General features: G+C 39.3%; 1 protein-coding gene across 1 annotated transcript in view; it reads left to right on the top strand.

Annotated features, from left to right (window-relative positions):
* abca12 (ATP-binding cassette, sub-family A (ABC1), member 12) overlaps positions 1–25,735 on the top strand; it is a 54,226-nt gene that overhangs the window by 6,265 nt on the left and 22,226 nt on the right. Inside the window, exons 10-40 of the mRNA XM_086050733.1 lie at positions 129–229; positions 1,371–1,517; positions 2,212–2,378; positions 2,505–2,638; positions 3,594–3,724; positions 5,820–5,984; positions 6,073–6,284; positions 6,370–6,503; positions 6,693–6,807; positions 7,786–10,404; positions 10,607–10,719; positions 10,926–10,981; positions 11,303–11,430; positions 11,514–11,644; positions 11,928–12,070; positions 13,184–13,351; positions 13,732–13,949; positions 15,438–16,364; positions 16,478–16,584; positions 17,836–17,942; positions 19,003–19,202; positions 19,369–19,445; positions 19,714–19,844; positions 20,225–20,395; positions 21,828–21,992; positions 22,081–22,270; positions 22,373–22,512; positions 23,203–23,322; positions 23,417–23,507; positions 24,293–24,472; positions 24,806–25,094. Of these exons, the coding sequence (XP_085906859.1) occupies positions 129–229; positions 1,371–1,517; positions 2,212–2,378; positions 2,505–2,638; positions 3,594–3,724; positions 5,820–5,984; positions 6,073–6,284; positions 6,370–6,503; positions 6,693–6,807; positions 7,786–10,404; positions 10,607–10,719; positions 10,926–10,981; positions 11,303–11,430; positions 11,514–11,644; positions 11,928–12,070; positions 13,184–13,351; positions 13,732–13,949; positions 15,438–16,364; positions 16,478–16,584; positions 17,836–17,942; positions 19,003–19,202; positions 19,369–19,445; positions 19,714–19,844; positions 20,225–20,395; positions 21,828–21,992; positions 22,081–22,270; positions 22,373–22,512; positions 23,203–23,322; positions 23,417–23,507; positions 24,293–24,472; positions 24,806–25,094 (7,777 nt within the window). The remainder of the gene's footprint in view (positions 1–128; positions 230–1,370; positions 1,518–2,211; positions 2,379–2,504; positions 2,639–3,593; positions 3,725–5,819; positions 5,985–6,072; positions 6,285–6,369; positions 6,504–6,692; positions 6,808–7,785; positions 10,405–10,606; positions 10,720–10,925; positions 10,982–11,302; positions 11,431–11,513; positions 11,645–11,927; positions 12,071–13,183; positions 13,352–13,731; positions 13,950–15,437; positions 16,365–16,477; positions 16,585–17,835; positions 17,943–19,002; positions 19,203–19,368; positions 19,446–19,713; positions 19,845–20,224; positions 20,396–21,827; positions 21,993–22,080; positions 22,271–22,372; positions 22,513–23,202; positions 23,323–23,416; positions 23,508–24,292; positions 24,473–24,805; positions 25,095–25,735) is intronic.

Raw genomic sequence — 25,735 nt, forward strand, 5'->3', positions numbered from 1 at the left:
ACTTTGCACCACCACCTGTATTTGAACTGGAGGAACCAATAGCATTGGATGTTAACGTATTGAAATTGCCATACCATAACATACAATACCATTCATGCGCAATAAATCCATTGTGTACTTCTGCTTAGATGTTTCCATCCCCCTTGGCGACATTGTAATGCTGAACAATGACTCACTCAGTGAAATTGCTGAACTGGTTTTACAAACTGTCCGAATACCACTTGCGCAGGTATGTATACCCTATTATGCAGTTTGAGAGAGTCTATCATGCTGTTTCCCTGTTTTAATTCGAAGCTAAGGAGAGTGTCTGTGTGCTGCTTGGATTTTCTCTTAACTAGAATCAACAAGGAAATGTTACGCCACCATTGTCTTTTGTCGGTTTTTCTGTTAACGGATCACGCAATCAGTCATTGTCTATAACGAAGCTGACCCTACCCAATGTGGTACCCTCGGCAGAATTTTGTATAGCATCCCCCTCCATCAGAGATTTACAAAAGTAATCAAATAGTATGTACAATTTTCAGATCAATCTGATATAAATGTGGGAAAAGGAATGAGTTTCAAAAGCAAACAAAATGTTATCAAGTCTGATGCAAATACAACAAAAACATAAATTAGGCTAATGTAGACAGACTGTGTAAATTTAATGTTTAGAAATGATTGCTAACAATTTCATGCCCACCACATTGTCCAGCTACAGAAATATAAAACAGGTCATTTACTGATTAGCCTACAATGTTGAGGCTGTACAAAGCACTGTCCTAAATAACTAACACAGGACATCTTATTCGGTACCGCTATGATTATGCTGTATTTAGTTTTATCATTTGTATTGCGGGTCCGCTGATAGTGTAGTGGTACACACGCCTGAGTTGTGTGCGGGCAGCGTGGGATCGATTCCCGCTCAGTGACAGTGTCTATGTGTGCCCTGCGACTGGCTGGCCACCAGTTAGGGGTGTGGTCTGCCTTCGCCCATTGACAGCTGGGATAGGCTCCAGCAACTCCCCGCGACCCTATATAGGATAAGCGGTTTGGAAGATGACATGACATGACATGACATTTGTATTGCCGTAATGTTAATTGAGCATTACATTTGAATCCATTACATTTGAATCCTTGTTAACCTTTGAGTTGATATTAATAATACTTTTTAATATAGTTATATTGGTGAATATGTTCGCGAATTTGTGGTGCCCGCTGCCTTAGCATTTGGCTACATTGCCTAAGAGGCGACAGCTTTGGTCTATAACATTGGATTGTTAGATTTGCTCTCGAGGTCTCCACCCTACTAGATTTGCTTCTTGTGTAACATTCTTTCCCTAATTACCGTAAGCGGCATGCATCCAGTTTGACAGATTTCTCTTCCTCAGGTTTTGTTCTTGACATTAGAAAGAGACATTCTGCAGTCTTACATTTGCGACAACAGTAGTAACCCCTTATGGCTCACAACCATGTGCATGACTGGCACAGTGGACATGATTCTAGACAGGATCAGTCCCAACAAGGTTGCTCAGCAGGTAAGCTATAGCCATCGGAATAGTGACATCCACCTTATAAAGAAAGCACTATTGCGGGTTTTATTTTCCTCTCCCTGCACATTTTCATTCTCAAGTGGCAATCACACAAGCGCATTCAGGGTGAACCAACTAATTAGCCTTCAGCTGCACAAAAGCAGTTGACCATGGCAACAAGTGGCTGCAACTACCAGGCCATACTTAAGAAGCGGAAATGTCAAACACGCCCAATTAGCACTAGTCATTACAGCGTCTTCTCATTGATATGAAGTCAAATGGACATTGATTAGATTTTAGAGCTGCCATGTGGCAATTAGTTATATTGCTCATAAACGTTACAAGTTTAGGAGGGTGCCGTTGTCTTTCAAATGCATCTGCAGATTTCCCAGCATTTGATGTACAAACCACACTTTTGTAAAGCCAAAATTATGGAAGGCACTAAAATACACAGAATACACTGCTATTTTTTTGAAGCAGCAGTCATTTTACTGTAATAAAAGCATGTTTAGTTATACACTTACCTCTAGGTTATTCATTGACACAATATTCCAAACAACAAGGGTGATGCTATTATCATTGTGGTCACAATTTAAACAAAATGACATCATATTGTGCAGCACTTTCAGGAATATTACACTAAAGCAAAATTGTATTGAGCTAATTTGAGATTTTCTTGTCTCCTGAACCTGTCTCCCAGGTGTTACTGGCTTGGAGTAAGCATGTGGCTCCCCATGATGTTTCATTTTTCAAAGGGCTTCTCCACAGTCTCTTAGGTGGAGGCTTCCCAGGGGGCATTGGAGGCTCCAACATCTCGAGGCCCTGGCGTAATGTAGACATACCAACACAAAACATTGAGGAGGAGCTGTACGTATAATGCTTATTGCTTTCTGTACATAGCAGCTTTAACACACACAATTTGTTAGACTAGCACATTTTGGACAGCTCCTATATTTCCTAGACAAGATTTTCAGGCTGCTTTATGCTTGGCAGGTTTCTGACAGTCGGTGAAGTGGTGCTGAAACTGAGTGAAATTCATCCTGACATGGACATGATTGTTCAGCACATCCTCAGTGGTGGTTTTCAGTCCATGGAAATAGCAACTCTCTCGATTGCTACTGTTGAAGGTAAATCACGCACAGTGATCCCGTTATATTTGCAATTAGCTTTATAATCTCCTTTTTATGTCTGTCTCTATAATTTTAGGACTGGAGAAATAAAGCAAATTGAAGAATTGCATTAGAATTGTACTTTCAGGACATACTGTGTTAAAAACAACAACAACCACAACAAAATCTTAACTTTCTTTATCAATATTTCTACCAGTTTTATACATTTTCAGTACATATTATTATATTTGGACGCGTCACTGATGGTTTAGTGGTACACACACCTGAGTTGTGTGCGGGCAGCGTGGGATCGGTTCCCGCTCAGTGACGGTGTCTGTGTCTGTGCCCTGCGACTGGCTGGCGACCAGTTCGGGGTGTAGTCTGCCTTTCGCCCATAGTCAGCTGGGATAGGCTCCAGCACCTCCCCGCGACCCTGTACAGGATAAGCGGTTTGGAAGGTGACATGACATTATTATATTTGTTACATTCCTTATGTCAACACATACTGTGTACTCATATACATTGATAATGTATTTGCTGTCACCTTTCATTTCTACAGGTATCTTAAAAAATGACAAATACAAATTTGCGAGGGATAAATATTTCACCTGACGTGAGTTTAGACCCTGAAGAAAGTCATACATTTCTGTCACACAAGGCCTCAGTCTTGTTCTCTATGTTGAAGTACTGGTAGTGTTTAACCTAACGTTAAATGGAACATGTTCACACCCTTTCTCTTGGGACTGCTGACTTATTCCTTAGTGAAGAGCAATTTGAAGGGCTTGGATGAGAGAACTCAATACGCCTTCATAAAGGACACGTCCCACATTACACAAAAGACATTGTAAATAAGTGGGTGTGGTCCAAGGGTTAGAATTATCGTTCAAAGTATTGGTTGTAGCCTGACATCACAATATAGCTTAAATCTAAACATTTCCTGTCTGTAATTGTCTTTTTTTCTCCTGGTTTGCAGAAATTATGGACAATATCTTGAAAGATTCTGGTCGACTCCAAAACATTTATCTAACCTTGCTTACAAACCAAAGTGAGGCAAGTGTTTGGATCAGCCAGATCCTAGGCAGCGTCACTGAAGTAATAATGAAGGTATGCTTAGATTATTTGATGGTTTTAATGCACAAAGGTCACAATGTAAATGTCCATTTGTGAAATTAGGTTTACTGTCATTTTCTACTGTTATTGTAGCGTACAACTTCCGCGTTTCCGTTTTTGGTCTGGAACAGCTAGAGCTTCAGGTTGCTTCCTAATTGACTGTCTTTCAGTTTCAACTCACAATCACATTGTCCGTGACCGAGAATAGAATAGAATAGCCTTTGTCATTCTTGTTGTGCACAATGAAAATGGAACACCAGTCCTTGGTGTGATACAAAACAGAGAGAAAGGAAACACAAACAAGGATCATGTGCAAATGAAAATAATGAAATGTCGAAACTGCAGTAGAAGCAATTAAATAAAATAAATACGGTGAGATAGTAACACTTAGAAAAGTGATGGCAATATTGCACTTGTATGTTCTATCAATAGTGCTCTTGTGTGTTGTTTATATTGGGCCATATTCTCACATTTATTATTTATGTCTTTTTTTGTGCTTTTCATCTATGCGTATTCTATGCGTAAAGTGGGAAGAAATGCGGAAAAACCAAAGAGATGTGATTCATTGACAGCTGAGGCTTGCTTCAAATCATGGCGACTTCAATCTTTCATGAGGCTTGTGAAACTCTTTGAAATCTATGAAAAACATAGAGCACAGTTTGTAAATTTGAAAATACCGTACACCTGCTGATGCAGTTTGTAGTTAGCCAGTGGTGCTTTCAGCTGCACTTAAAATTTCAAAGAAAACCATGTTTGTTTGTTTTTTTTGTGTTTTTTTTAAAATTCAGTATGAAGTAAATACAAAGTAATTTAGTCAGACTACTGTGATTAGGACTGAATGCATATTTGGAGGACAATTGTTAATTAAAAAGAGGGGGTGTGCCTACCGCGTTCTCTGTCACTTTTTTTGTGCCATTGACTGGTTTCATATAATGACATCATTTTTTGATGAACTAACATAAAAACAAATGATTAAATATGCAAGTCAACATTATGACATTACTTTGTAGGTATTTGTAGTTAATGTTTTTTTTTCTTGTAGAAAATCTACAAAGACTTTACTGCTTGTTGAAAAAGCGTTTACACCGGAATTGCTCCTTTCAGTTGTAGATTGAAAACAAATGGCCCAAAAAAAACCCCAGCTCTCTCACACCGATATAAACAATGACAAATTTTAGAGCTAAAACACTGTAATAGCTGACTCTCAGGACTCTTTGATCAACCAAATAAAATATTTAGTTATTACCGATATTTGTTAGCTTTTTGGAAGTCTCTCTTACAGTATTGCTCATACTTGTGGCCTAAATTGTGACTGCATCCAAATGTCCCTCACTAGTTTAAATACGGCATTCTGATTACAATTGCGTTTGTGAAATATGAGTAAAGAAGCAAAGAAGCACCCTTTTTTATCCATCTCAGGGGGCGGCCATTTTGTCAATTGATGTCGACTAAAAATGACATCACAGTTGCTCAGGGCTCCGGTAACAACTTGTCATGGCTCACCTGTTTTCTGAATCTGAGCTGTGATTGGTTATTACCGGAGCCCTGAGCAACTGTGATGTCATTTCCAGTTGACAGCAAGTGACTAAATGGCTACCCCCTGGGATGGATAAAAACAGATGGATTTTGCTGCTCAATTCTTATTCCACAAACACAATCCTGTATTAATAAGAATATCAAGTTTAGACTAGTAAGGCTGTATAGAACATATTATTGTAAAGAAAATGTTTAGGCTGACTTCCACTTTAACCAAGAAAAATACTGCCTGAATGTATGAGGAAAAATGCAATGTGATGTGACATTTAACTAAGGTTTCTATAGAATTATACATATGGTAATTTACACGAATTACCATGAATAAACTTTGTTGAACGTTTGCAAAATTGCTTTGTAAGGGAACTTAAATGTAGTTAAATAAAACATCTCTGAAAACAGGACAAATTCAACTTGTTTATGTTGAGTCCTAAGGTAATTCACAGAGGCCAGAGGGCCGTACCACAGAAATCATCAAAAGAAAGACTGAGAATATTATGGCCACCACAAAAGGCAACAATAAATCACCATAATCATCATGCTTTTGCTTCAACAGAGTCTGACATCACCGTATGTTACGTGTGAGGATGCCCTGGACCCCTTCCAGTGGCTGTTGTCTGCTGAGACCATTAAGTTTGAGGTGTGGAAATCTATCATCTGCGACAACTCTACAATGCTAGAGAATCTCCTTCTGGTGGAGTGGATGCCATTGATTGAAAAAGTAATACTTTTAAAGAACATTTTGAAAACATTCAGTTATTTCAACTAAAGCAACAGTGAAAAATATATTTTTCTGCTGGTGTTCATAGGGAGAAGAGCTATACCTCACCTTTACTGAAGAAGGAAAAGACTTCAATGTAACTCTTCCTATGATTCTCTCTGAGTGGCACAAGTTGTGGAACAGCTCCCTGGAATTTGGGGTGTTTTTGCACAGGTTTTACTCAGAGCTAGGGGCAAATTACTGGTTAAATTGGTTGCCGGGAAACAGCTCAGAGGATATTACTGAGACTCTTCTACAAAGGTTTGGAAAATGCATCTACCAATTCAGTAACACTTCATACAGCTTAAATGAAAAGCATCAGACCATTTCTTCTTTTGCTTTTTAGTGTTTTTGTTTTCATGGTCAATTTGGGAGAAAAGGTTGAGGCGAGTCCACTGTGGCCTGAGATGAAAAGCTATTTCCATATTGTTTACTGGGCTTTGAACTACAGACGTGGTGTCACGAGTCAGCCAGTAAACTGTGAGTCTCTTTGCTGTTCTCCCTCACTGCAATTAATTCTTTTAAATGAATAAGAAACAAAGGTATAAGTCATTAGATATTGCGTTTTCTATTTAAATCAAACCTGTCACTGGTGCAGTGATGAAAGAGAATTACAGTTTTACCATTTGCTGTTCAATTTGATATAAATATGAGTAACTTTCTCTTTAGGTTCTGTTGACATGGAGACCCTCAACATTTATTGTGATATGAATTTGAATTGGAACATATTTGTTAAATCTCTTATTGAGACTATAGTGTCGCCAAGCCAAGACCTCCTGACAAAGTAAGTGGCAAAAACCATCTTTACAAATAAATGATTGAAGGCACTTGGAAGAAGTTTTGGTGTATTTGCTGTAGATTGTCTCATATGGACAAACCATTACACTCTAATTATTACTTGAAGTACCCCACAACCAAAAAAGACACCATCACCATTGTCTAAAATAGTAAGTTTACCAAATTGTTATTGTGACATTGTAAGGTTGTGTGATTAAACTTAAGTTTCTTACATTCCCATTGGTGATTACAATCAGAGGTGGGCATTCGTCTATGCTTCATTCCGTCTATGAGTTCCCATCTATATATCAGACCTGAGCGGCCAAATGGCGTCGAGAACGGACTTTACCGCTACCACGTCACACGCAGGTGCCCCAATCCACACAAACCAAACAAAGAAAAAATGAAACAAATACAAATTTGTATTCGGTCAGACAGATGCAATGACATTTTGTTTTTATTTCACGATCAAGCTGTATGTGTGTGTTTGTCTGTTGTTTTTATTTGATATTTTTTCTTTATTTGGCGGCATGTCTGATTGTGCGGTGCCTGCATGTGACATGAAAAGTATGGGAACGAGGGACAGACTCAGACCACGTGCATCAGCTGGAAATACCGCCCAGAAGTTATAGATGGATGGATGATGCCCACCTCTGATTACGATAGCTACCAAAATTTAATAATTTATATTCATCTAAATCCTGGAATAATAAGAATGAGAATGATGATTGTGATGATAATAATCAAGTTTTCATCCAAGTCCATTGCCAAGCCTTCTTGAGTCCAGTGTTCATGCTAGATCTGTTTAAAAAGAAAACTCACTTCAGTTGTAACAAAAGTTGTAAAAGTATGAGTATGTATGTACTTACGGACCAAAATGGTTGTTTTTGTTTCCCCCTTGTTGTTGCTTAAGCACATTCCTTATTACTGTGCATATGTCTAACCGTATTTCCGTCTCTCTTCTCGTTTTCTCTATCCTCTGTAGCTTTCTCAAAGCGACTGTCAATCTATTACAGAATGTGTATGGGGACCTCATTAAAAATATGACAGCTTCATATTTAACACAAGAAATTAAAGGTGGAGGTGCACTCTCTGCATACCTGATAAACTTAATAAACAAACTGCACGGGTTTGTTTGGACTGTCTCCACACTCTCAGATGAAAACATCTTAAACCCAGACGTCATGGTTCCCATCATAAGTCAACTGTTTGAGTCCACGGGTCTGTCGCCACTGCTGCCTTTGCTCTTCAACAACGGCTCAGTCAATGCCTCCAACATACTCGATGCAGCTGTGAAACTTGGTCGAGGCAACCAGGACATTTTTACCTTCAATGAGACAGACCCAACAATGCCTGAATTGGAGCGGTTAATAATGCAGTTCCTTTCATCAGAGAGTAACCTCACAATGTCTCTCTCCTATGTGATGGGGAACACCCTTCTTACCTACTCCAACTACTTTGACCAAGAGGAAGTGGCTCGTCTCAAAGAGGCCTTAAAGCCTTTCACCAACCAAACCTCATCAGGCATTGTAGAGGCCATCCTTAGTGCTATGGAGCTTCTCAAGGAAGTGGTTGATTCACCAAATGATGACCCGACTAACATAATTCTTTCATATATTCGTCAACTTCAAGAATCTGTGGTGTCCCTGTACAAGCTGCGACGAATACAACAAATCTTTTTGCCTGGCGTGGAAATCAGCACAACTCAAGTTATTGACCTCCACCAAGTTTCCACTGACTTTCTCAACCTCCTCACCCCCGAGAGCCTTAACAACCTCACTCAGATTGGCCCGGAAGCTGCTCTGGATCTGGTGATACAAAGATTTCTTGCATTCTTACCACCGGAGTTCCAAGAGATAGCTGCTTTATATTACCAAGATTTCAAAGTATTGCAGTCTCATTTGTCTTTATGTGTGTCAGAACACAACTGTTCATCTGGGATCTCAGAATTCTTCACATTTTTAGATGAAATTGTCAACTTGACGCTTTCAGCCAATGCCAATGTCACCATCAACATAACCAGCAAGTTTGTGGACTATGAATATGAAGATGTTGCATCTGCTTTCTTTTCGCTCTTTTTGTCGCCAAATGATGCTGCCTATGTCACTGCTTTCAATCAGACACTTCATTTCATCAGGCTGGTTATAGCAATGCCAAATATTACAGTCTCTCATATCCAGAATGCTCTGAGACAATCCAACATCACCCTTGAAGAGGTAAACTACATCGCTCACCTTGCAGGAGCTGCCAATGTTAATGAGCTGTTAGTAAATATAATGGATATAGCCAGTGTTCCAAAGTGTTTTGAATTACAGCAAAACACATCAGTGACAACCCAGTGTGTTTTGGGATTAATAGACAAGGCCAGCAAATTCCTGGAAAACATACCTGCTCTGCATAATCATACAGCCATTGTCTCCCTTGTCCCATTAATTGTCAATAAAACCACAACCGATCTGATCCAAATCAATTTTAGCTCCAATGCACTAATGCCTGTTGTACATGTTCTAAACAACACTCTGAACAATATTAAAATGAACCTCCAGATGAACAATCTGAGTACTCCAGAGATCATGGATGAAATCAGAGTGATAGAAGGTCTGTTGAAAGTAGCCGCTAACCCCGAACCCTTGAACCAGATCCTTGATGCCATGTCGGTACCGTACTCCGAGGAAGTTACGATTAAATATTTGCAAGTCCTGCAGTGGTATTTGCAACGGTTGGAAAACGTGACAAGTACCAGCTTTGTGTCAGAGCTCCTCCACCCCCTTTTCCACCTCACACAATTACAAGTGACACTGCAACTTGCACAGACAAATTTGACTTTATTTATTAACAACCAGATCGGACACTTCCAGAACCCAACGGATGGTGCAGGCGTGAGTAAAATGGGCCAAGCAACTATTGAGATCCTGCAGCAAATTCTGAAATATATAACAGTCAACATTGAAGTTCAGGAAGAGACTTATCAAACTTTAGGTTCTATGCCATTCCTCAACACAACTATGCTACATGAAATTGAGCAACAAATTCAACTCCATCTCGATCTTATACATGCATGGATGACAGAACCCAATGTCACAACAGTCTTCACCAGTATGCTCCACTGGGGAAACCCTTACATAAATGTTTCCACTCCTGTAAAAGACCTTCACCTCCTGTTGCAGACGATGACTCCCTATCTCACTGTTGAACAACAGGATTACCTCTCCATCATCAGCAATATCACCCAGTCCCTGAGCAAAGCTATTATGGTACTAGATCAACCAGGGGACGAACAATTTGACCACCTGTTTGCTGCCATCATGGAAGCCGTCCAAAGTTTCATGCAAATTCTAACCCAAGATATAGCCCCACTGCCACAGTCTGCACAGGAAAACATCCAGGAAATTGTTCGCAATTCATTGGTCCTCTTTGTCGAACAGAACTTGACTTTTTCCACATCACTCAACCTCACCCTCGACATCCTCAATAGAACCCAAATAGTTGTTCAGCAGCTGGTACCAGAAGAGTTTGCTGTCTATCTACTCTCTGGCCTCAAAGTAGTCAAGACTTATTTTGAGACGATCACCATGGCCAGTGGACCAGATATCTTGAACCAAATGTGAGTACCTAAGTATGAATGAAAGTCAGCAAAAAGAGTTTCCTGAAAATGTTGATAAAGAAATACTCTAGTTAATTGTGTTTTTAGTACAATTACTCCTACTATCTCTCTGACCAATGAAAATATAAGACATGTAACAATGCTCTGATTGTGTACAATGAAAATGCTTTGGTTTGTTGTTGTTCTTTTTTTTTTTTTAAAGCATTTTGAACCAAATGAAGACAATTCGGAGCCTTCTACCACCAAACAGCACAGCTCAGTACTATGTTTCTGTTGCCATCAACATCACTCATGCCATCCTGGACTCCAGCCAAGGTAAGTCAGCCTCAATCTGAACTCTGATGGAATGGTGGTTGAGCTTCATTCTTAAAAAACAAATTAACAAACAACGAAAAACTACCGGTATGTTGTAGCTCAACTCTCACAAAGTTTCTGTTTTGAGTGTTTCTTCAAGTTTGATCAACTCTGCTTTTTGTGTATGCACGACAGCAACGTGAACAACTTTTTTTGTGTGGTTTCAGGCAACGCAAGCCTAGAAAATGAAACACTAGAAATTCTGACAGGGATTTTTGGCCAGGTAAGACTTCAAATGGAGCTCCATGACAGACAGGTTTGATGCTACTGTAGATAATGAAGTACGTGCATACTGAAAAGTAGATCACAAGGCGCACTGTACTAATACAATCTGTATGTCATATTTGTTGTGCTTGCTTGACTACTCCTATCTGCACCACATCTAACTGCAACATTTTGAAATGTAACTTAACTGAGTACCACAGGCAGTCTAACTAATAACTATTTATACCTCTCTTTACTGAACAAATTCATTAATTACAACCCATGTTTTTTTGTGCACTATTGGATCATTTGAATCACCCGTTTTCTCATTTTTGAACAGATTTGGCAAATTTTCATGAATGGTCCAGGTTTAGGTGCTATGACTCCATCGGTGGAAGCCTTATCCCATCTTGGTCCAGTACTTCAACAGATTTTGACTGGGCAGGCTGACCAAGAGATGTGGCACAAGTAAATTTAATCAGACAAAGGACAATAATGGTTAGGGGTATGTGAGTCTGCTCTTTAGCCATATTGGTTTTGTTTTGGCACAGGCTTGAAAAGATGTTGGAAGCTGTACTGTCAACACTCAGTGCAACGCAGCTTTGGGACAATGTCACAGCTGTTATCCCCTATTTTGAAAAAATCATAGCATGTATGGTAAACACCAAGCAAGCAGAGAACAGTGAGTATACCGCTTAGCGTTAAGCATTTGGTTCTACATTTGCATAGTTAGGCTAATAACACATTCAACACATGCAATAAAGGTAACACATTTACAACCATGTTACGCAAAATAATAAAACAATTTGGTTATTTGCAGGTTGTGTTTTCAACATTTGCGGCAATGGCACACACACTTCAATAAATACCACAACATACTAGTCATGTTTCACTTTTTTTTTCTGAATAGGAAGGGTTTTTGAAGAGTCTGACTGGTTAATCATTTTATGTTGTCTTTTTCACAGCGATGATACTAAGCCTTGCGAAGCCTGTGGTGATCCTGATGAAAGAAATTGCAAAGTCTGTGAACACCAGTCATTTCAACTTGTCGGCGATCTTGGAAAGAATTCAGCCTGCCATAGAACAAACATTGCTAGCTGCTGAGCAGGTTTAGCCTATCCTTTATCTTTACTTAGAGAAATGAACTATGCTGATAACTTAATCCACCATCAACTGTCTTTTATTCATCTTGTTGCTGCATCTTATTTGTACAGTCCTGTCTGAGATATGGCTGTACATGTGGATTTTGTTTAAAGTTCTGGTAAAGTGAAAGTAAATGTCTTCTAAACTTGACACACTACAGAGAACACGGTTGTTAACAACCCTGCCAAATTGGAATGATAAAAAAATTGCCAAGTCCAGTATATAAAATGAGGCTTCAAAATCATGAAAAATCCAGCTCTCAAACAATGTGGGCATGTCTACTGAATGCGGTGAAACCACGTCCCGTTGAAAAATATGCTACATTGTCGAGCAACACAGCTCTATGTGTTTGAGCTGTGAAAATACATTATGCCCGCTTAAAGTCTCTGGGGGCTGCAATTGATCCCACTGGCTAGTTGTGGGGCTTTTTAACACACGTGGACTATCTGAAGATACATCTTCGGGGTGTAGGCGTAGCTAGATAGCTAACTGCATGTCGCAATTGCAGCAGATAACCACTAATGCCAAGAAAGGTTCTCAAGTTGTAATGGGGGTGGGGCGACTCATGCCCTGTCCCAAGTACGTCACTAGGACCCATTTTAGCCAAACCCAAAAGAAAAAGGAAAACTAAAATGGTGAAAAACTGTTTAGCGCTATATCTCCACAATTGAGCACCACATACCCAGTCTTTGCACATGTTTCGGCAATTATCTTAAAACACATATAACCCTTTAGAGGGGTCTTTTAGCATGTCACCATTATACATAAATAACTTTGGAGTGACACACCTGTTATGAGAACCTTTTGTATTCATTCTCAGTGTGGGTATCCAGTGATAAGACGTGGCGATACCTGTGTGAGCCTTGTGCCATTTACATTGTGTCGATGCAAGAAGAGAGATTATCGGATATCGTCATTGCTGCTGCCTTTCACCCAGACTCCTTGTTGTGCATTGTTGAGTTTGTCACAGTCTTAGTAACTGAACTGGTTTCCTCAGAGGAATGTGATAAAAGGTGGAAACACGCAACAAAAGATGGGAGGTGATTGACATTGTCATTTTTGTTTACATTTCTTTTAGGCAAATGGAACATTGGAGTGCAGTGAAGCTGTGAAAGTGTGGGAGCCAATCAGGGCTGCAGCTGGTTTAAGCCCTGGCGTCATTGAAATGTGGTGTAACATCAGTCTGCAGCCTATTCTGGAGGACTATGCTGCTACCCATTATATCTGCCCCCACCTCAACATGAGTGTGAGTACAGCAAACAGAAATTGATTAGCCTACCTCAAGAAGTTAGATAGAGTCCTAGGTATTGCCATAAGAGGAATAATTGGAGATTGGGTTGGATTTTTATTTTACTTTGAGGTTAGAATCCTCCCCATCTTTCCAAGTCACATTCATTTATCAAGGGGATTTAGTGCCAACACAATTCAATGAGAAACAGCTCCTAGATATATTTACACAGTACATATTAATTAAGACCATGGATGTATGCATATCATATCAGATGAGGTGGGGTTTGATTTTGTGTTCCCATGATATCACAAACCTAAATGTGCTGGTCACATTTTTACCATTTGGTGGCAATGTTGACACACAGAACACTTTGCTGTTGAACATTTTGCTTTCAGCACATGGATTTGGAACCAATCACTGCTGGCGATGCTGCTGCCCGGATTGCCAATGCTACAAAATCTCTGTATCAAGTCAACGTATACCAATGGCATGTGATGGAGCAGATCATCACAAATGTCTCCAGCCAGTTCTCGGAGTTGCTGGGCCAGCCACTAAACCATAGTGCTCAGCTTCACTGGTACAAGCAACTCCAAGGCATGCAGCTGCAAAACAGGTGACTGCACTCACAATATGCCAGAGGTTGTAAAGGTATCCACACTCAGTACTTAAGTTGAAGGACAGATACTTAACTCAGTCACTGCCAGACATTTTTAGACCTTCTTTTACTCTAAGATTTGAAAAAATGTGAAAAAATATGTAAATAAATTCCTGTGATTGAATAGCTGGACTGTGAAAAGACAAGTAAATAAGTCAGTGAATGAGTTAAAAAATGACTGGTAAAAGTACCAATGCAAATCTCATACTTAAGTAAATGTAAATAAAAAGACTCCAAATGTAGTTAAGAATAAAAGTAAAAAGGATTTATATACAGTACATATTTTGAGTATTTGGCATGAGAAAAAAACTTCTGCACATTAAACAGTCCCCTTTTTTAGTACTGGTAATGAGACAAAAAAATATCCTGATATACAGTATGTCGCATGCTATTGTTTTTTTTTTTTTAAATCAAGAGCTAACTATTTTTGTCTTGACTTTAATGCTATCAAAAGAGCATGTTCCTTTTATAACTTGTGAACCGAGTGACAAAAATTGCTAAATGATCTTATGATAACTGGAAAAATACACCATACTTGTATGTGTTTTTTCAGATTAGACAAAGCTGGCGTACTTTAGGCTTGCACAAAACAGCGCATTCGCCACAAATCATTCTAACTGACAACATAAAGCACTTCTCTGCAGTAAAGCCATAGATGGGAAATATCTTGATTCTCTGAATCTGTTGCCATTGTCGTTGATGCTCAATGTTTTACGTTCCTCCATGTTGCGGCTGTACTCGTTTGTTTCTGCCCCTTAAGTCCCCAAGATCGCAATCAATCAAGATCTCCATCGCAATAGACTTAACCTAGCCCTATTGTTGTCCCTTTTATGTTGTTGGTTGGGTTGAAATAAGTGAAGGTGATTTTTTTAACCCTGTTCTGACACACATATATATATGAGCAATTTTTATACATATAGTAGAACAGTACTTTGATCAGTAGCAGAAACGTGAGTATGGTACATTTTCTCTGTTTCATACCCTACATGTCTAAAGTTTAAATTGACTTACACAGATCGTCATATAATAGATATGTTTTCATATTAAAGATTTATTGAGATTTACATCATATTGGAAAGATCAGTGATAAGGATGATGTCGTAATATTGTGGCTAATCCATCAGGGTCAGATTGTAAGAGGTAAAGATCAGGAATCACAGTAGAAATATTGTTCTTTAATAACAGGGACAGGAATGGGGAAACTACCAACTGTATGAATATTAATGATAGAGAAACTATTACTTTGGCTGACACTGAAAGAACACTAATAATCTTTGAAATTAAAAATGAAATCTGTCGGCCTACAAAAGAATCCCCAGTTGCCCATAGAAGTGCTTCCTCAAAGACATTTCAATCCAGACTTTCTTCTGAGTCCTATAAACTGTGTGAGTCCATAAGAGAAGCGTGCAGTGTCATTCATTGATATTGAACTTTTCTCCTCCACAGTTTATCCGCTCTTGAAGAGTTGTCCGATGAGTTGCTTAAAGTGGCACCCATGCTGGAGCCGTGCATAGCGGCAATGGAGGAAGCACTGCGCCACCTCCTGAACAACTACCACCTCATTCAAGGCGTCAACTCATCTGAGCTTGTCTTCAAAGAAGCAGCGGTGATAGTCCTCTCCTGTGTAAACATCACCTTTGATGATATCTTCTCAGTGCTGGGGGGCGACTTATCTGGGATCAGTGACGGATCTTTCCTTGACATCGTAAGTATTGCTGTTCAAGCCATGATCCACATGAAGCTGTTCGAGGATGAGCCGATGGTTTACCAAGCCCTGGAACAATTTCTGGCATCCAACGCCAGTAAAATACTAATGCAGAAGGTGGCTGAGATGTCTGCATGGTTAGCGTCTTCAAACGAATCTGGACTAAACCTTCTGACCCAGGCTTTGCCCAAGATATCCGAACTGCTCAGGCCTTTATTATCCACCCTGACTCAGATGGGCGTGGATATGCCGGAGATCACGGAACTTGTCGGAGAGCTAGCTGAAAACATCATTGCTATGCTAAGGCAGTTGTTAAGCAGTGGCCTTTTTACGCCCATGGACCACCATCCGGGTGTGATTGGCGATAGCCACGTGTTGAACATCCGACACAGACGAGAGGCTCCGTTGTTGCGCCAGGTGGATCCTGTGAATGACTTGCTAGACTTCGTGTACATTGACTACCCAGCAATGTTCAGCGCCTTGTCGGTTCCTTCTCAAGAGGAAATGATGGAGACAGCTCACATGTTGTTTTCCAATCCGAATCTGAACATTGTAGTGAAGGGAACAACAAGGGACATGCGATGGGCTTTGAATGGCTCACGGGACGAGGTCATTGATGCCGCCCTGGGGGTCCTCTCTTTTGCCACCATCCCCACTGACTCTCGGATGTGAGTACAATTTGAACTGATACATAGTTTGAAACTTCAACCTCTCTACATGTTTTGCACCAGTATGTTTAAGTGCAAGTTCTGTACAGCAATTCAGTGTCTGCTCTTCCTAGGTCATCATTGGCTCTCCTGAAGGATGCTGTTGATATGCTGCCGGAGAGCTTTCCATTCTCTGCTTTGCTTAAAAATATTACCAGAGCGCTTGCCAGTGAATCTCAAGGTAACATTGACTTTCACGTCCTAAGTCAAAATGATCCAACGAACTATAGAAAGAAACGCTCCGCTAATAAAGTAATATTTACATTTTTACTTTACACCGTCGCGTACCTTTTCCTCACTTTTGCTGCACGACTGTTTACAGTAGATCAGTGTTTCTCAATCTTTATTCGGCCAAGGCACATATTTCATCTCGGAAAAAAATCACGGCACACCACTTAGCAAAACAATTTATGAAAAGAATTGATTATGTATCTTAAGTAATTTAGTAGAAGAATATTGGATAATTTTCCGCGGCACACCTGATGATCTCTCACGGCACACTAATGTGCCACAGCACACTAGTTGAGAATCCCTGATTTAGGTCATCACTGTGACAATATTTACTCTCACCAGATAAGCATTAGACCACAGCTTCCAATACAAAAGCTGTATTGAGTGTTGTTGGCTCTTCGTTAGACTAGTGTTACTATACCTAATAAAGTCTCCAGTCAATACTTATGTTGGATTAGCACGACCTTTTCTGTAACTACAGCATTGCAAAAGCAGACATGTTTTTTTAATTTTTCTTTTCAACTTTCAACTTCCAGATATGACGAATATAACTTGGATCCGGTTTAGCCCGAACTTCCAATGCGTCTGAGGCTTTAAATGAAAACCACTCAGCACGTTTTAAAATCTCATTAGCAAAGTAGAATTCAAACAGTTATCTTGTCTGCCCTCGCGAAACATCTCACCTCTAACTCACATACAAAAGTGCACATCTATGACCTCCTTTCTAATTGCCGTCCTGGCTTGTGAGATAATGGTTCTTCACAGCTAAGCCACAATGTTAGCGCTTATATACATTTTCACGGTATTGCACACACACGCGCACACACACAGGCACACGCTTTAAGTGCAAAGGCCTTGAGGTGTTGACCACCATGAAAATAAAGATTGTTTAATTTCAATGTAATTACACATTCTGTCACTGCATCTTTTGGCCCAGGGTGGTGTCAAATTTGTTTTAATTCATGACATCATTGACATCCCACTGACCCCATCTGTTCCCATCGTTCCGGGCCTTTTCTAGAAGCAATTCATTTGCGGCATGTTACCTGACAACGCTTCCCAGCAATAGTCTGAGTTGTAATGAAGCCCCAGTGCAATGTTATGCGTCACCTTTTCACACATGCAAGACCTGAATGCCCAATGTTCTGCTTTCACATTTTCTTTCTCATTATGGATGTATTTGTTTTTTTTGTCATTGCAGAGAACTTGATAGACATACAGCAGGTCCTCCATACAGCTACTCAGCTTATCCACACCAACCTGAGAGATCCGCTTTTCGCAGAACAGCTTGATCAACTGAGATCTCAGGTCTCTTTAAAATAGTAGCTCAGTATGTAGAATAGCAATTAAATGAGGATATGTACGTAATACCTTTAACGGTTCATTAGCATTTTCTTCACATGCACAGTTTTATGAGATCCAGAAGGAGAACAGGATATTTTTTCCTTTACAAAGATAATAATGTCCAAAACCTTGCCTACAATGTCCAAACCTTGTTTATACAGTTTGCAACAGTGGGAAGCAACCATGAGAATGAGTGACCTCAGGTTTCATAGTAAGGTTAGGGTTCCAAATGATGGTTTCCAAGTAGGGTTCCAAATAGGGCTTCACTCTATTTGAAAAATATGTGATATGTTTGTTGAATATATTAATCTAGATATTATTATTTAACATGAACCTAAATAAATTATATTTGTTATTGTTTGATGAAAGAATTACATTTTTTTCATGCAGCTAAATAAGAAAGCTTATTGTATTCTTAGCTAATTAATTGTCATTACCCTAGTTAATGTTCAACTATTGGATGGGGATGCACATTTAAGTTTGTATCTGACTGGCCAAATGGTTACTGTTTCAAAGTAGGGTTAGGGTTTGTATGTAGCATTTCAAGGTATAGGGTTAGGGTTTCAAAGTATGCTTTCAAAGTAGGGTTAAAGTTTCAAAGTAAGATCGGGGGTTAATAGGGTCTCAAAGTAGTGTTAGGGTCTCAAAGATGGGTTATGGTTTCAAAGTGGGATTTCAAAGTAGCGATATGTTTTCAAAGTAGGGTTTCAAAATAGGGCTAGGGTTTCAAAATATCATTTTTGCTAAGTAAAGTTAGGGTTTCACAGTAGGGTGTCAAAATAGGGATAGGGTTTGAAAATAGGGTTTTAAATTAGATTTCGGGTTTCAAAGTAGGCCTAGTGTTTCAAGGAAGATTTTCAAAGAAGGGTTAGTGTTTCAAGGTAGGATTTCAAAATAGGTTTAGGGTTTCAAAGTAGGCTGAGGGTTTCAAAGTAGGGTTTTAAAGTAGGGCTAGGATTGTTGCACTTGAGACATACCTGTACCTGGATATTCCTTATGGGACTTGTTTGCTGGTATGTTTCAGGTGTGCATAGTGGAGAGTACGGAGCTTGCCCGTCACCTCTTGGGCGCCTTCTCCTTGGAGCCTGGTCAACTCTGTTACAGTTTTCTACCAGGCCTGCAGGTCTTCTTGCGGGCTGTGCTGCTCAACACCACAGATCTGGAGGATGCCATCTTCCAGACATTAGTTGGAGACCCCAGCACCTATGATGATGACACAGACTGGTACAGCATTTGTTCGCACCACAGCATCTTTCTATATTTTACATCACTATGTGTTAGGAACGAAACATTCTATTGACAGTTATTTGTTTCATTTAAATGGGTATAATTTCAATTATACTTCATCAACAATAAATGTGTATATGTGTGTCCGTGTGTGTGATAATAGGTCCTCTGTACTCAGTCAAAGTTTTGGCTTTGACACCAGCAGCCTAAGTTCTCTCAACATCAACTTGACATCTCAAGGTGAAGCACTTAACTATAGCTCAAAACATTTATTTGTCTTTCCCAATATTATTTAATATACTACACTTTATCAATATTGGCAAATGACATATCAGCAACAAGCTGTTGAAATAGTTAGTAAAATAGGCTTTATTTTGTTGAAGGTTTTTCTTTTACGTCCAACTTATCTGAATGCCCTGAGAACAAAATACTATTAGTATTGGAGGGAAAACGCATTAAAACAACATGGAAGTATTAGCATTTTTGCCATTTTGCTTTATTTGTCCAGGGAACATAACGGTTGGCGAGCTGCTGCGGAATGAAAGCGCTTTTTTCCATGACGTTCAGGAGCACATGGATTTCGATCCGGTTGCTCTCCAAATGCTCATGGACGCAATTATGCCCACTGACAATTTAGAGGTATGCAGTGGAGATTTCACAGTGCTCACCAGATCTAGCGTGTGCTGCTTTTTCACCCTTTTCATTAATACAGATCAGTGCAAGATTCATTGTTTTTAACTTATTTTTGTCTGATTTCCTGTTCTTCATCAGCCCCAAAGTTTTTCTCTAACGAAGCGAGTCATGTTGTTCAATATGTACATTTTGGAAGAGAAATTGTCATAGTGTCTTCTGTCACAGGGGTAACCCCTGATCATGTCATTGTTGTTTTACTTCATACTGCGTCAGGTCAATTTTATGAAAACGATGAAAACTGATTCTAAAAATGAGATATTCTCCACAGCAGCAGCAGGACTTTCTGTCCTGTCCTTGTATTGACGTCTTTCATGTGTTCGGCACAGATCCTTTCTTGGTTGATGGAGCTGCGTTACTGCAATTCCCCAGAACGTCTCAGCATCATAGAACCGAATATGCTTGTGTTCCAAACCTTCTGCTCCATGTCCGGTGAAGAGTGGTACACCTTCGCTCTGCTCATGGCTCGCCATCTGAACTTGGAAACGGTCCTCTTCAGGGTAAGGCTGATTACAGGAATGGCTCTCTGGTCACCTTTGTTGTGGCAAAGGTAAATGGGAGAAAGGGAGTGATGTGTATTTCCTGGCAAATGCCATTTTCCAAGGCCAACATGTTCCTTTTTTGTTCCTTTTTTGTTCCTTTTTCATCTCTATTTTCCAATTTTCTCTCATGTCCATTTTTTCAACAGCAGGATTTAATTATTCAATTTGATGCTTCGATGAATTATACAACATATATAATTCTAGAATGTTTGCCTTATTAAGCCAGACCACAGATAGTCTCTATTTTAATAAGTTATTTGTAAATTCGTTTTTTGTGTTTTAATGGGTTCTCCACTGAACACTATACACACCGGCTTATCTTTATCTAAAAAAAATTCATTTGCTGTGGCGTCGCAGACCCAGTAGACAAAACATTAATTCTCTCATTTTAGAACATCACCATTCATCATGTTTAAAATGACACGCTAATGCTTGCGGGTCGCATCAGATTTGGCTAATTCATGATAATCCTGTGAATAATTACTCATCTGGCTCAAATTAAAATGTGAATATTTTCAGTTCACTGAGCTCTGATAACCTCAGATTCATTTGGAAGTCCTTATGAGTGCATGGCGTCACTCCGTAACAATTCTCACATTTTTATCAATACATTTGAACTATTTCATCATTTGAAACTTGCATTTATAACTGGAAAGAAGTTCCAGCAGCAACATTGCACACATTTTATTATTAAATGATGTTCTCATGTGCCATTAAACACCTTTCATCAGAATGTTAATGTGAATGATTGACATTCTCAGCATTCACACAGTAATGCCCACCTGTGCCTGTATATTGCTCCCAGTCAGAAAACAGTATATAGGAAATCTACATTTAAATCACACATCGGCGTCTATATGTATGTATATTTTATGCATTGGTTGGTTTATGACCACCCTTCAGATGTAAAAGCTGTGACATCACATTTGTTTAATTTGTCAGTCAATCCTTTTACGTTTTTGTCTTTGATTATACTTATTCTCTGATTTAAAAAAACACTTATAATAATAATAATAATAATAAATTTTGAAAATAAATGAATGTGTAAAAAAGAGGGAAAAAGTGTCAAAATTAACAAAAGAAAAATGTAAGGCTGGGACGCTTTACATGATTTCAAAGTCTGTAAGGTTTTGTAAAATTTCTATTTTTTGTCATTAATATTTATTTTTATATTCACTTTAATTCAATTTCAAACAAAGATTGATCACATGCCATAACTACTAATGTTCAACATTCAGAATATAGCAGTGCATACAAAGAAATATATTTTACAGACATATTCAAATGTAATATAGCATGCTTAATAACCTTGGTGTATAAAGAGATGAAACATTGGAACAAATTATACTGTGGATATAATTATACTGTAATGTTGGGTCCTTGCTTTTAGGTGGTGTTGTCACATGAAGTTCAGAGCCTGTTGGGACTCATGCTTCAGATCGCCAGCAATATCATCCGCATGATGGATGATATCCTTCCTGCCATTGATCAGCTGCAAAGTTACATGATTTCCATGAAAGACCTCAATCTGATGGCCACCTCTGAGTTTAACAAAGTATGTGGAATTCATTTTTAAAAGCATGTTGTTAACATGATAGTAAATTATTCATGGAAGACGCTTCATTGTTTTTTTTTCTCCCCAGGCTACAAGACTCACAAAGTCGAGCCTCTCTAGCAAGGCTACATTTGTCACCATGACTCGAGCAATGTGCAAACATGGGATCATACCTTTCTTTGGACTCGGCAAACTGCCTAGCAAGTCCAAACCCTCCTCCTTTGATAGCCATGTGAGGGAGGAGATGATCGACAGGTTCAAGATTCCACGGAATGCCAGTATGTTGGGAAGACATGGGTCTTTCTCTTTCATTGCCGATGCATTTATGCAGTCTTGTTGGGAAGAAGGATTCAATGTCTCATGTTCTTTTCCATTTGTAGCCCCCTACTGTATGAACATGTACCTAGACATGGTCAACACCACAGGGGGCGCCATTGCATGGGCCTTCCTCAAACCAATGCTGATGGGAAAAGTCCTCTTCACACCTGACACACCAATCACCAGGGCTATTATGGCTAAGGTATCCCATAGTTTTATTAGACACCAGCATATTTGTAGCCCTTTTGAACCCTGAAAGGCCCAAACAACAATATTTGTGGGGATTGGTTTAATATGCACATTTAATTGTGAATGGCATGCAATTAGTCAATAAACTCTGGGAAGAAGTGATCAAAATATTTGTTGACTCCGCAGCAAGCTAGTGATTGTTAACGTGTTTTAGATAATTGCTGTTTCACTGTGATGTCTACCGGACTTTCTGGCATGTTTAGGATAAATCACTATACTGGTTATGCATATGAGCTGGCGGAATTATTAGCTTTTTCACAAAATCTTCCTTTTTGGTTGTTATGATAACACCTATAGACAACTGGGCTACCTTTTTATGTCATTGTGACAGCAGGGTTTTTGCTTTGTCACAGTGGAAATCTGAATAAGGCACTGTAGGAATTATGACCAAGAAATGACTGACTGACTGACAAATCTCAAAAGCAAAGATTACCTTGGTAATATTACAATACTTTGTGATGACTGCAAGTCATGATCAATGCCCATGGCTTATTTTAATGCTGAGCAGGCAAGAAACTACGGTTCATCTTTGGGTCATTGAGGAGCAAGAGCTTCACATACAAAGACTGATCAATTTCATTTTTTTTTTAAGCTCATAGCAATGACTTCATGAAAATAGATTCCTCTTCCTGTTCTTGCTCAGGCCAATACTACCCTGCAAGAGTTTGCCAACCTAAAGGAGCACTCTGACGAATGGATCAAATCCTCAAAGTACATCATGAAATCTGCCGAAATGCTGCGCCACACTTTGCCACTGCTTCAGGTATGGCACCTCATGGCCGCTCTCTAGCAAAATATCCTCCAACTAGTTCAGGCAGGATTTTCAAAAGCTGTTTCTTAATTGTGTGTGTTTACAGAATTCCTTAGCCAATGACTTTGTGAGGAATTTCATTGAGATGCAGACAGACATTGATGTCAATAAAATGAAGGATACACTCAACAGCTTCTGTGAGTGAGCATTTAAAGTTTGCTTCTGTACATGTTCTAACCTTGCTTATTATCAAAATGAGGGATAAGCAACTTTTGTCATTTATATTATACTGTATTACAAAAACATGCATGGTAGGTTGCGTGAACACTCTAAATTGCCCATGAGTGTGAATAGTTGTTTGTCTATTTGTGCACTACAAGTGGCTGGCATCCAGTTTATGGTGTACCACACTTCTTGCTCAATTGTGAACATAGTGAGGATAAGCGGTTCAGAGAATATATATAATAATGCAATTAAAGGAGATTTAAATTATTTTTGTTATATTATTACATTTCAATGGTCTTAAAGAGGATTTCAACCCAACCATATTGTTTTCAAGAATATGTTCTATGCAGACCCACTAGTTGAAACACGGCATTGTGATTAATATATTAATATTGCCTTTTTAGCCATCTCAGGGGGCGGCCATTTTGTCACTTCTGTCGACTGAAAATAACATCACAACTGCTCAGGGCTCAAGTAACGCCCAATCACGGCTCAGCTTCAGAAAACAGGTGAGCTGTGATCGGTTGTTACCTGAGCCTTGAGCAACTGTGATGTCATTTTCAGACGACACAAGTGGCAAAATGGCCGCCCATTATTGAAAAAAAAATGTTTGGGTTGACTTCCCTCTTTAATTATTTCACTTTTCAAAGCAACTACGGTGCATTGTTTCAGGACGAAATGGTACTATATAACCTTTACTTTTTTGACACTTAACAAATTAATTGAATGATTATTTTGTTTTTTGTGTGTGTCAAAGCAAACATAACATTGCTGTTGGAGAGGAACAAACACATAATGAGTCAGATCACCACCTTGTCCACCCTGATGGTCAACATCTCGTCTTGTATCAAATTTGATCGTTACCAAGGTTACCAATCTGTTGAACAGCTTGACGCGGAAGCTCAGGAACTCGCCAAAGATCGCAATCTCTATGGAGGTGAGTCAGTGTAACATGTAATTAAACAGTAAGAGAAAAAAAAACATCACCATATTAATTCTGCTGTCATTGTCCAGAAAATACATTGTGTATAGTCAAAGTATATTGTAATTTGTTGGTTAGATGGCGCAGCAGATCCAGTACAATATCTAAACACTTTCTTTATTCACCTATGCGTTCACTAGAGGTTGGAAGGATATTCTTCTCAGACGATGTGCAATAATTTCAGTTAAAACTTAAAAAAAAAAATTTTTAGATTTTTTTTTTTTTTTTTTTTTTTTTTTTTTTTTAGATGTTTTTAAAATTAAGCAAGATGTCTCATTTGTCTTGAAGGTGTCATTTTCAAGCTCCCCAAAGAGGAGAACTCCTCTTCCCTGCCACCCAAAGTCAGCTACACCATCCGAATGCATCTGGACAATGTTATGCGGACAGACCAAGTCCGCAGCCATTACTTTGCGAAGGGCACCCACATGTCTTCGGGGCAAACGATGCGATACAACCGGGCCTTTGTGTACCTGCAGGAGAACATTGACCGAGCAATCATTGAGATGCAAACTGGAAGAGTCACAGAGACGGCTGTGCAATTACAGGGTTTCCCATATCCCTGCTATCTTCGTGATAGGTGAGCCGCTTTTGATATTACACATACAGGTACTGTACAGTATATGGACACAAATCTTGAGACACAGTCTTAACCAATTAATTGGTTGACCAGGGGTTGGGTTAGATTCTTGAATTTCCTGAACGGGCTGTTTATACAAGAAACTGAGGCCTGAATTCACTAAAGGATCACGCGGCTTTAGCGTGGTGCTAACCGATAAAAGTGTACCAAACAGCATTTATATATATACAGTACATTTAGAATACTGTAGTGTAAGTGTGCTCTGGTTTGGATGCACATATGTAAGCATAACATGAAAGTACGCGCAGTGTCTCTTGGGTGACGTCGAGGCATTGAAGTGGAATAATGCAAACTCTCTCATTATTCATCTGCCACTTGGGACTGTCAGTAAGTAGTCAGTCACTGGCAAGTCTCACATGATAATTGCCTCTGAAAAGGGTGCATGAATATTCAGGAATATGTGCATGCTTTTGCATGCAGACATGCGCCACTCAAACCGCCCCCGCTGCTAATGTCTGAAATGTACATTTGAACTAATCTGACTGTGAGAGAGGTTTGACATTAACATTTTGCAAACATGCAACATAGTTTCTGGTAACTGAACACAGCGGCAGTTTGTGCTCGCCCTCAAGGGCTTTATT

The sequence above is a fragment of the Filicampus tigris genome, chromosome 14, assembly GCF_054856515.1.
Source record: "Filicampus tigris isolate MCC_2025a chromosome 14, RoL_Ftig_1.0, whole genome shotgun sequence".
NCBI classification, from domain to species: Eukaryota; Metazoa; Chordata; class Actinopteri; order Syngnathiformes; family Syngnathidae; genus Filicampus; species Filicampus tigris.